At 50.6% G+C, this 12,632-nt stretch overlaps 1 protein-coding gene across 1 annotated transcript in view; it reads left to right on the top strand.

Annotated features, from left to right (window-relative positions):
- Positions 1-12,632, top strand: part of LOC132396470 (receptor-type tyrosine-protein phosphatase T-like) — a 123,269-nt gene that overhangs the window by 73,802 nt on the left and 36,835 nt on the right. The window contains exons 14-15 of the mRNA XM_059974012.1: positions 5,159-5,238; positions 8,318-8,452. Coding sequence (XP_059829995.1) covers positions 5,159-5,238; positions 8,318-8,452 — 215 coding nt within the window. The remainder of the gene's footprint in view (positions 1-5,158; positions 5,239-8,317; positions 8,453-12,632) is intronic.

The raw sequence follows: 12,632 nt of genomic DNA, 5'->3' as shown, positions 1-12,632 counted from the left end.
TGATTTGGACGTCATGGGAAATCGGACGTCGCGTGGTTTGGACGTCGTGGGAAATCGGACGTCGCGTGATTTGGACGTCGTGGGAAATCGGACGTCGTGCGAACACCATATTCTTTACTCTGCCTCTTGCTGCTGCTGTCACTAGGAGTGGTTTTGCTGCGTTTGGAAGCTATGATGCACTTTACGGTAATATTTTCGAAAGAAAATCAAACAGAGAGATAAGGCTACTGCACTCAAGTGACGCTCAATACACGAGATTGGTTACTTCCACTGCGTCACTTTCTCCGATCGGGACTTCAGACGTATATCTGGATGGACGTTGTCTGAAAGGATGTTAAGTGGCACACACACACGTAGTGCATCTGGCCCAGTCCATCACGTGGAAAGCCCTCTCCCCTGTCCAGCACTCTCCACATCTACACAGGTGCTGTCGCAGGAAGGAATCATCAAGCATCAGGGAATCCCACCACCCAGCCCACACACCCCTCTCACTGCTGCCATTTACAAGAAGGGGCAGGAGCCTCGGGACTCACATCACCAGCATCAGGAACAGTTATTACCCCTCAACCATCAGGTCCCACACCACCAGGTTCAGGAACAGTTATTACCCCTCAACCATCAGGTCCCACACCACCAGCATCAGGAACAGTTATTACCCCTCAACCATCAGGTCCCACACCACTAGCATCAGGAACAGTTATTACCCCTCAACCATCAGGTCCCACACCACCAGGTTCAGGAACAGTTATTACCCCTCAACCATCAGGTCCCACATCACCAGCATCAGGAACAGTTATTACCCCTCAACCATCAGGTCCCGCACCACCAGTGTCAGGAACAGTTATTACCCCTCAACCATCAGGTCCCACACCACCAGCATCTGGAACAGATATTACCCCTCAACCATCAGGTCCCACACCACCAGCGTCAGGAACAGATATTACCCCTCAACCATCAGGTCTCACACCACCAGCGTCAGGAACAGTTATTACCCCTCAACCATCAGGTCCCGCACCACCAGTGTCAGGAACAGTTATTACCCCTCAACTATCAGGTCCCACACCACCAGTGTCAGGAACAGTTATTACCCCTCAACTATCAGGTCCCACACCACCAGGTTCAGGAACAGTTATTACCCCTCAACCATCAGGTCCCACACCACCAGCGTCTGGAACAGATATTACCCCTCAACTATCAGGTCCCACACCACCAGGTTCAGGAACAGTTATTACCCCTCAACCATCAGGTCCCACACCACCAGCGTCAGGAACAGTTATTACCCCTCAACCATCAGGTCCCGCACCACCAGCATTAGGAACAGTTATTACCCCTCAACCATCAGGTCCCACACCACCAGTGTCTGGAACAGTTATTACCCCTCAACCATCAGGTCCCACACCACCAGCGTCAGGAACAGTTATTACCCCTTAACCATCAGGTCCCACACCACCAGCGTCAGGAACAGTTATTACCCCTCAACTATCAGGTCCCACACCACCAGGTTCAGGAACAGTTATTACCCCTCAACCATCAGGTCCCACACCACCAGGTTCTGGAACAGTTATTACCCCTCAACCGTCAGGTCCCACACCACCAGGTTCAGGAACAGTTATTACCCCTCAACCATCAGGTCCCACACCACCAGCGTCAGGAACAGTTATTACCCCTCAACTATCAGGTCCCACAACACCAGCATCAGGAACAGTTATTACCCCTCAACTATCAGGTCCCACACCACCAGGTTCAGGAACAGTTATTACCCCTCAACCATCAGGTCCCACACCACCAGGTTCAGGAACAGTTATTACCCCTCAACCATCAGGTCCCACACCACCAGCGTCAGGAACAGTTATTACCCCTCAACTATCAGGTCCCACATCACCAGCGTCAGGAACAGTTATTACCCCTCAACTATCAGGTCCCACACCACCAGCATCAGGAACAGTTATTACCCCTCAACTATCAGGTCCCACATCACCAGCGTCAGGAACAGTTATTACCCCTCAACTATCAGGTCCCACACCACCAGCATCAGGAACAGTTATTACCCCTCAACTATCAGGTCCCACATCACCAGCGTCAGGAACAGTTATTACCCCTCAACCATCAGGTCCCACACCACCAGCGTCAGGAACAGTTATTACCCCTCAACCATCAGGTCCCACACCACCAGCGTCAGGAACAGTTATTACCCCTCAACTATCAGGTCCCACACCACCAGGTTCAGGAACAGTTATTACCCCTCAACCATCAGGTCCCACACCACCAGCGTCTGGAACAGTTATTACCCCTCAACCATCAGGTCCCACACCACCAGCGTCAGGAACAGTTATTACCCCTCAACTATCAGGTCCCACACCACCAGCGTCAGGAACAGTTATTACCCCTCAACTATCAGGTCCCACACCACCAGCATCAGGAACAGTTATTACCCCTCAACTATCAGGTCCCACATCACCAGCGTCAGGAACAGTTATTACCCCTCAACCATCAGGTCCCACACCACCAGCGTCAGGAACAGTTATTACCCCTCAACCATCAGGTCCCACACCACCAGCGTCAGGAACAGTTATTACCCCTCAACTATCAGGTCCCACACCACCAGCGTCAGGAACATTTATTACCCCTCAACCATCAGGTCCCACACCACCAGCGTCAGGAACAGTTATTACCCCTCAACCATCAGGTCCCACACCACCAGCGTCTGGAACAGTTATTACCCCTCAACCATCAGGTCCCGCACCACCAGCATTAGGAACAGTTATTACCCCTCAACCATCAGGTCCCACACCACCAGCGTCTGGAACAGATATTACCCCTCAACTATCAGGTCCCACACCACCAGGTTCTGGAACAGTTATTACCCCTCAACCATCAGGTCCCACACCACCAGCGTCAGGAACAGTTATTACCCCTCAACCATCAGGTCCCACACCACCAGGTTCAGGAACAGTTATCACCCCTCAACCATCAGGTCCCACACCACCAGGTTCAGGAACAGTTATTACCCCTCAACCATCAGGTCCCACACCACCAGCGTCAGGAACAGTTATTACCCCTCAACCATCAGGTCCCACACCACCAGGTTCTGGAACAGTTATTACCCCTCAACTATCAGGTCCCACACCACCAGCGTCAGGAACAGTTATTACCCCTCAACCATCAGGTCCCACACCTCCAGGTTCAGGAACAGTTATTACCCCTCAACCATCAGGTCCCACACCACCAGCGTCAGGAACAGTTATTACCCCTCAACTATCAGGTCCCACACCACCAGGTTCAGGAACAGTTATTACCCCTCAACCATCAGGTCCCACACCACCAGTGTCAGGAACAGTTATTACCCCTCAACTATCAGGTCCCACACCACCAGCGTCAGGAACAGTTATTACCCCTCAACCATCAGGTCCCACACCACCAGCGTCAGGAACAGTTATTACCCCTCAACCATCAGGTCCCACACCACCAGCGTCAGGAACAGTTATTACCCCTCAACCATCAGGTCCCACACCACCAGCGTCAGGAACAGATATTACCCCTCAACTATCAGGTCCCACACCACCAGCGTCAGGAACAGTTATTACCCCTCAACCATCAGGTCCCACACCACCAGCGTCAGGAACAGATATTACCCCTCAACCGTCAGGTCCCACACCACCAGCATTAGGAACAGTTATTACCCCTCAACCATCAGGTCCCACACCACCAGCGTCTGGAACAGTTATTACCCCTCAACCGTCAGGTCCCACACCACCAGTGTCAGGAACAGATATTACCCCTCAACCATCAGGTCCCACACCACCAGTGTCAGGAACAGTTATTACCCCTCAACCATCAGGTCCCACACCACCAGCGTCAGGAACAGATATTACCCCTCAACCGTCAGGTCCCACACCACCAGCATTAGGAACAGTTATTACCCCTCAACCGTCAGGTCCCACACCACCAGCATCAGGAACAGTTATTACCCCTCAACCGTCAGGTCCCACACCACCAGCGTCAGGAACAGTTATTACCCCTCAACCATCAGGTCCCACACCACCAGGTTCTGGAACAGTTATTACCCCTCAACCATCAGGTCCCACACCACCAGCGTCTGGAACAGTTATTACCCCTCAACCGTCAGGTCCCACACCACCAGCATCAGGAACAGTTATTACCCCTCAACCGTCAGGTCCCACACCACCAGCGTCAGGAACAGTTATTACCCCTCAACCATCAGGTCCCACACCACCAGCATTAGGAACAGTTATTACCCCTCAACCATCAGGCTCTTGAACAAAATCACTCAACTTCACTGAACTGTTCCCACAACCTATGGACGTACTTGATATTTATTGGTTATTTGTTTGTTATGTGGATGTGGAAGCAATGCAGAGGGTGCAGAGGAGATTTACCAGGATGTTGCCTGGTTTGGAGAGTATGGATCATATAAAGCAAGGTTAGCAGAGCTGGGACTTTTCTCTTTGGAGCGTTGAAGAATGAGAGGGACTTGATAGAGGTCTACAAGATTATGGGAGGCATAGATAGGGTGAATAGTCAGTACCTGTTTCCCAGGGCAGCAATACCAAACACCAGAGGGCTTATGTACAAAATTAAGGGAGGGAAGTTTAGGGGAGGCATCAGGGGTAAGTTTTTTATACAGACAGTTGTGAGTGCCTGGAATGACTTGCCAGGGATGGTGGTGGAGGCTAAAACATTAGGGGTATTTAAGAGCCTCTTGGACAGGCACATGGATGAAAGAAAAATGGAGGGTTATGGGGTAGTGTGGGTTTAGTACTTTTTTTAAGGATTATATGGGTCAGCACAACATGGAGGGCTGAAGGGCCTGTACTGTGCTGTAGTTATTTATTTATTTATATTTGCACAGTTTGTTGTCTTTATCATACCGGTTGTCTCTCTGCCCTGTTGGGTGCAGCCTTGCATTGATTCTACTGTGTTTCTTGTATTTACTGAGTATTCCCACAAGAAAACGTATTCCAGGGTTGTACATGGTGACATATGTATATGTACTTTGATAATTAATTTACTTTGAACTTGGAACTTCCCCTTTAGCAGGCCCTGTTATGGGACTTCTAATCCCAGTGGGATGGCCGAAGGTGGGCTATCCCCACTGGAAGCCCCTTGTGACGGTCTCACGTTGCTCTTCCCTCTACAGCGGAGCACGTTCGGCCCAGCCTGCTCTCTGTGAAGAACCCGAACGGCAGTGCAGGTTACATCAACGCGGTCCTGACAGAGGTGAGGACAGAGCCACCCCCAGCCCCATAACCCAAACCTGCCCCCTTCCCTGAGGACAGAGCCACACCCAGCCCCATAACCCAAACCTGCCCCCTTCCCTGTAACCAAAACCCCACACTCCCTGCATTACCTAAACCTCCCTCCCTGGAACCCTCCCCATATAACCCAAAGCCCCTCCCTGGTGCCGTGAGATTCAGTGGGTGTGTGCAGGTAAGTGCAGATACGGTTCACTCCATGAGGGTTCGGGCTGCGGGTAATGTGAGGGAGTGAGCTGGGAGTCATGAGAGGTGGGGTGGTACGGGGCTGGAGGGGAGTAGTACAGCGTTGAGGGGAGGGGATGGATAGGGTTGGAGGGAGGGGGTTTACAGTGAGGTTGTGGGAGTGAGAGGATGGATAGGGTTGGAGGGAGAGGGTTTACAGTGAGGTTGTGGGAGTGAGAGGATGGATAGGGTTGGAGGGAGGGGGTTTACAGTGAGGTTGTGGGAGTGAGAGGATGGATAGGGTTGGAGGGAGAGGGTTTACAGTGAGGTTGTGGGAGTGAGAGGATGGATAGGGTTGGAGGGAGAGGGTTTACAGTGAGGTTGTGGGAGTGAGAGGATGGATAGGGTTGGAGGGAGAGGGTTTACAGTGAGGTTGTGGGAGTGAGAGGATGGATAGGGTTGGAGGGAGGGGGTTTACAGTGAGGTTGTGGGAGTGAGGGGATGGATAGGGTTGGAGGGAGGGGGTTTACAGTGAGGTTGTGGGAGTGAGGGGATGGATAGGGTTGGAGGGAGAGGGTTTACAGTGAGGTTGTCGGGGTGAGGGGATGGTTAGGGTTGGAGGGAGAGGGTTTACAGTGAGGTTGTGGGAGTAAGGGGATGGATAGGTTTGGAGGGAGAGGGTTTACAGTGAGGTTGTGGGAGTGAGGGGATGGATAGGGTTGGAGGGAGGGGGTTTACAGTGAGGCTGTCGGTGTGAGGGGATGGATAGGGTTGGAGGGAGGGGGTTTACAGTGAGGCTGTCGGTGTGAGGGGATGGATAGGGTTGGAGGGAGGGGGTTTACAGTGAGGCTGTGGGAGTGAGAGGATGGATAGGGTTGGAGGGAGGGGGTTTACAGTGAGGCTGTCGGTGTGAGGGGATGGATAGGGTTGGAGGGAGAGGGTTTACAGTGAGGTTGTGGGAGTGAGGGGATGGATAGGGTTGGAGGGAGGGGGTTTACAGTGAGGCTGTCGGTGTGAGGGGATGGATAGTGTTGGAGGGAGGGGGTTTACAGTGAGGTTGTGGGAGTGAGGGGATGGATAGGGTTGGAGGGAGGGGGTTTACAGTGAGGTTGTGGGAGTGAGGGGATGGATAGGGTTGGAGGGAGAGGGTTTACAGTGAGGTTGTGGGAGTAAGGGGATGGATAGGGTTGGAGGGAGAGGGTTTACAGTGAGGTTGTGGGAGTGAGGGGATGGATAGGGTTGGAGGGAGAGGGTTTACAGTGAGGCTCAGTGGGAGTGAGAGGATGGATAGGGTTGGAGGGAGAGGGTTTACAGTGAGGTTGTGGCTGTGAGGGGATGGATATGGTTGGAGGGAGAGGGTTTACAGTGAGGTTGTGGGAGTAAGGGGATGGATAGGGTTGGAGGGAGAGGGTTTACAGTGAGGCTCAGTGGGTGTGAGAGGATGGATAGGGTTGGAGGGAGGGGGTTTACAGTGAGGTTGTGGGAGTGAGGGGATGGATAGGGTTTGAGGGAGAGGGTTTACAGTGAGGTTGTGGGTGTGAGGGGATGGATAGGGTTTGAGGGAGAGGGTTTACAGTGAGGCTGCAGTGGGTGTGAGGGGATGGATATGGTTGGAGGGAGAGGGTTTACAGTGAGGTTGTGGGAGTGAGGGGATGGATAGGGTTGGAGGGAGAGGGTTTACAGTGAGGCTCAGTGGGTGTGAGGGGATGGATAGGGTTGGAGGGAGAGGGTTTACAGTGAGGTTGTGGGTGTGAGGGGATGGATAGGGTTTGAGGGAGAGGGTTTACAGTGAGGTTGTGGCTGTGAGGGGATGGATAGGGTTGGAGGGAGAGGGTTTACAGTGAGGTTGTGGGAGTGAGGGAATGGATATGGTTGGAGGGAGTGGGTTTACAGTGAGGTTGTGGGAGTGAGGAGATGGATAGGGTTGGAGGGAGGGGGTTTATAGTGAGGCTGTTGGTGTGAGGGAATGGATAGGGTTGGAGGGAGAGGGTTTACAGTGAGGTTGTGGGTGTGAGGGGATGGATAGGTTTGGAGGGAGAGGGTTTACAGTGAGGTTGTGGGAGTGAGGGGATGGATAGGGTTGGAGGGAGAGGGTTTACAGTGAGGTTGTGGGTGTGAGGGGATGGATAGGGTTGGAGGGAGAGGGTTTACAGTAAGGTTGTCGGTGTGAGGGGATGGATAGGGTTGGAGTGAGGGGGTTTACAGTGAGGCTGTCAGAGTGAGAGAATGGATAGGGTTGGAGGGAGAGGGTTTACAGTGAGGTTGTGGGAGTGAGGGGATGGATAGGATTGGAGGGAGGGTGTTTACAGTGAGGCTGTCGGAGTGAGAGAATGGATAGGGTTGGAGGGAGAGGGTTTACAGTGAGGTTGTGGGTGTGAGGGGATGGATATGGTTGGAGGGAGGGGGTTTACAGTGAGGTTGTGGGAGTGAGGGGATGGATAGGGTTGGAGGGAGGGGGTTTACAGTGAGGCTCAGTGGGTGTGAGGGGATGGATAGGTTTGGAGGGAGGGGGTTTACAGTGAGGTGGGTGTGAGGGGATGGATAGGGTTGGAGGGAGGGGGTTTACAGTGAGGCTGTCGGTGTGAGGGGATGGATAGGTTTGGAGGGAGGGGGTTTACAGTGAGGCTCAGTGGGTGTGAGGGGATGGATAGGGTTGGAGGGAGGGGGTTTACAGTGAGGCTGTCGGTGTGAGGGGATGGATAGGTTTGGAGGGAGGGGGTTTACAGTGAGGCTCAGTGGGTGTGAGGGGATGGATAGGGTTGAAGGGTGGGGGTTTACAGTGAGGCTGTCGGTGTGAGGGGATGGATAGGTTTGGAGGGAGGGGGTTTACAGTGAGGCTCAGTGGGTAAGAGTTTGGAACTGACCCCTTCACTCCCCAGCGCCACGGACTGCGAGACCGGTTCATCCTGACTCAGCTGCCACTGTCCCACACCCTGGCTGACTTCTGGGCACTTGTCTTCGACCAAAACTGTACCTCCATCGTGAACATGAACTGCCTGAAAGAACTCGACAAGGTGAGCTGATCATATCCTCTTGTCCCCTCACCTTCTCAACTCCCAGCACCCCTCTCCTTCGACCTTCCCCTCCACCTGCATTATGCTGTGAACTCCCCACCCCTCCCATCACCGTCTCAGTCCCCCATTCCCCTCCCCTTTGCCCCAGATTGTGGGTTAGGTGGGAGGGATCCTCAATGCTCCAGGCCATTTGTATTCAGTACTCACAACATGGACGCAGGGAGACCCCGCGTCCCCAGCAGTTTTTACAGTCCCGGCCAGGTCTGTTGGTCTGACGCCTTGCAGCCTCGATACCACTCAACAATGCAGCCAGATGGAGCCATCTCAATGGTCTCCTGTTGGGACAGGTGTGGGGAGCCTTGCAGGTATCAGCCTCCTCAGAATGTGTAGACTTAGCCATGCCTTCTTGACTAGCGAAGGGGTGTTGTGGGACCAAGTTAGATCATCCATTACGTGCACACCCAGGAACTTGTGGGACAGGGAGTGTTCGTTTGTGCCTTCCTGAAGACTACAGTCATCTCTTTTGTCTTGTCCATGAATCACCCCGGTAATGATGATCATGGAGAATCTGTAATTACCAACAAGTACCTTTATTGTCTCAACAGAAGAACATGTGAATTGACACAACTGAATACCTGTGTGCACACCTACTGTGTTTTCCTGACCTTCAGTGACCAGTCAAAGAATAAAAACGATAATACTAGTTAAAAAGGAGCGTCTGCTGCTGGCTACGTGGTCCTCATCATCTTGTTTCAAATCTCCACGTGTCTGTGGGGCTCCTCATATCCATGATAGTTGTTCTACAGGGTTATCGCTGCCATCACACTTAAAGCATCTGCTTTTATACCCATTCCTTACCGATTCAAACGTCGTTGCCCACAGGTCACGTGCTGACCTTTAAAACCTTGTTATCGGCTCTGCTCCAGCTCTCTTATTGCCCTCTTCCCAGCAAGTGACAATCGGTAATTTATGGGTCTTTATTCTCAATCAGCAACAGGCTTGAATCACGCCAGCTGTCACAAACCTGCATGTAATATCCACCAAAGAACACCTCACAAATAATTTCCTGCAGCACACGAAATGCTGGAGGGACTCAGCATCTATGTACAGTTGACATTTTGGGCTGAGAACCTCCATCAGGACTGGAAAAAAAGATGAGGAGATTTAAAAGCTGGGAAGGGGACAGGGAAACACAAGGTGATAGGTGAAACCGCGTGGGGGAGAGCTGAAGTGAAGAGCTGGGAAATTGATTGGTGAAGGAGATACAACACAATACGAAGGGAGAGTCTGATAGGAGAGGACAGAAGGCTACAGAAGAAAAGCACCAGAGGGAGGCGATGAGCAGGTAAAGAGATATTCCATCTGGATAGCCTCCAACCTGAGGGCATAAATGCAATGAGACCACATTCCGGATGGAAGGACAACACCTTATATTCCGTCTGGATAGCCTCCTACCTGAGGGCAGGAACATCGATTTCTCAAACTTCCAGTCATGGCCCCCTCTTTCCCCATCCCCCTTTCCCTCTCTCACCTTATCTCCTTGTCTACCCATCACCTCCCTCTGGTGTCCCTTTTCTCTGTTCCATGGCCTCCTATCAGACTCCCCCTTCTCCAGCCCTGCATCCCTTTCACCAATCATCTTCCCAGCTCTTTACTTCATCCCTCCCCCTTCCGGTTTCACCTATCACCTTGTGTTTCTCTCTCCCCTCCCCACAACTTTTAAATCTCCTCCTCTTTCCTTCTTTCTCCAGTCCTGTCGAAAGGTCTCAGCCTGAAACGCCGACTGTACCTTTTTTCCGTAGATGCTGCCTGGCCTGCTGAGTTCCTCCAGCATTTTGTGTGTGTTGCTCAGATTGCAGCATCTGCAGGTTGTCTCTTGTTTGTGAAAAATAACTTCTTATTTGGAAATGATCCCGAGTCCAGCAGACTACCTCAGGCATCATTGTGTCCACTGATCAAATCAAGTGACTTTAACTCACATAATGCAGTGACCCTTTATAAAGTTGGCAGCCTCCACCTCTTCTTTCATGGCAAGAACAGAGGCAATTGGTCTATCTATTTCCACTGTCCTCGATTCATTTGAATTCACTGATCTGTAGACTGTAGTTCTTTCTGGCCAGCATCTCCCTCCTGTTGATCCAAAGAAATTTATCTGAGGATCGCCAACCTCCTCTATTCTATTGACTACTCAGAGATTCCTGCAGGTGTGTGACACTTATATCATAAAAGCTAAAGGTACCATTTTCTTATTGAATTCATACGCTTTGTATACAATTGTCTTCTCTATTACAAAACCACCATCCTCTTCCTTTTGCACAACTTTAGCCTTTCACCTTCTAAGGTGAAACATACACCATTATCAGTGTACATAAAATATTACAGCACCATCTGGTATTATCCTCACCTGTGGATATATTTGATCGCCCGCTCCAAAACTGATCCAAACGGTCTGTAATGCAATATGTCATTTGCTTTATCAACATGTCTTAAAAACTTCTGTGTATTTAGTCCATTGATGGGTTATCTCCTTTGCCTCCTCCATAACTCACGTCCAATCTGCAGTCAGATGAGGGACTGGTGGCAACTCAGTAACAACATCGTCCCACAGATGTAGATCCTTAAGATACAGGAGTGCCCATCGAGTCTGCTCCGCCATTTCATCATGGCTGATCCAATTTCCTGCCTTCTCCCCATGTCCCTTCATGCCCTGACCAATCAAGAATCTACCAACCTCTGCTTTACATACACATAAAGACATGGCCTCCACAGCTGCCTATAACTAAGAATTCCACAGATTCACCACTCTCTGGCTAAAGAAATTCCTCCTCATCTTCATTCTAAAAGGACGCTCCTCTATTCTGAGGCTGTGTCCTCTGGTCTTAGACGCTTCCATCAGAGGAAACATCCTCTCCACATCCAGTCTATCAAGGCCTTTCACTATTCGATAGGTTTCAATGAGGTCACCCTTCATTCTTCTGAATTCTAGAGAAGACAGGCCCAGAGTCATCAAACACTCTTCATACAACTAGCCATTTAACCCTGGAATCATTTTCACGAACCACCTTTGAACCCTCTCCGGTTTCTCAGATAAGGGGCCCAATTATTGAGGTACTTAATGAATACTTTGCTTCAGTATTCACTACGGAAAAGGACCTTGGCGATTGTAGCAACTTACAGCAGACTGAAAAGCTTGAGCATATAGCCATTAAGAAAGAGGATGTGCTGGAGCTTTTGGAAAGCATCGAGTTGGATAAGTCGCTGGGACCAGCCTCTGGCAATGATCTTTGCATCATCAATGGGGACGGGAGAGGTTCTGGAGGATTTGGAGGGTTGCAGATGTTGTTCCTTTATTCGAGAAAGGGAGTAGAGATATCCCAGGAAATTACAGACCAGTGAGTCTTACTTCAGTGGTTGGTAAGTAGATGGAAAAGATCCTGAGAGGCAGGATTTATGAACATTTGGCAAGCCATAATATGATTTAGGAATAGTCAGCATGGCTCTGTCAAAGGCAGATTGTGTCTCACAAGCCTGTTTAAATTTTTTGAGTAAGTGACTAAATACATTGATGAAGGTAGAGCAGTAGATGTAGTGTATATGGATTTCAGCAAGGCATTTGATAAGGTACCACATGCAAGTAAGGAGGCATGGGATTCAAGGGGACCTTGTTTTGTGGATCCAGAACTGGCTTGCCCACAGAAGGCAAAGAGTGGTTGTAACATAGAAAAACTACAGCACAATACAGACCCTTCGGCCCACAATACTGTGCTAAACATGTACTTACCGAAATTATTTAGGGTATAAATAACCTGAATGACGAAGTGGAGGGATGGGTTAGTAAATTTGCTGATGACACAAAGGTTGGAGGTGTTGTGGATAGTGTGGAGGGCTGTCAGAGGTTACAGCGGGACATCGATAGGATGCAAAACTGGGCTGAGAAGTGGCAGATGGAGTTCAACCCAGCTAAGTGTGAAGTGGTTCATTTTGGTAGGTCAGATATGATGGCAGAATATAGTATTAATGGTAAGACTCTTGGCAGCGTGGAGGATCAGAGGGATGTTGTGGTCCGAGTCCATAGGACACTCAAAGTTGCTGTGCAGGTTGACTGTGTGGTTAAGAAAGTATAGTATACGGTGTATTGGCCTTCATCAACCATGAGATTGAGCTCAAGAGCCAAGAGGTA

The sequence above is a fragment of the Hypanus sabinus genome, chromosome 7 (genome assembly GCF_030144855.1).
Source record: "Hypanus sabinus isolate sHypSab1 chromosome 7, sHypSab1.hap1, whole genome shotgun sequence".
NCBI lineage: Eukaryota > Metazoa > Chordata > Chondrichthyes > Myliobatiformes > Dasyatidae > Hypanus > Hypanus sabinus.
Note: the sequence above shows the minus strand (reverse complement) of the source record. Positions and strands in the feature narration are given on the sequence as shown.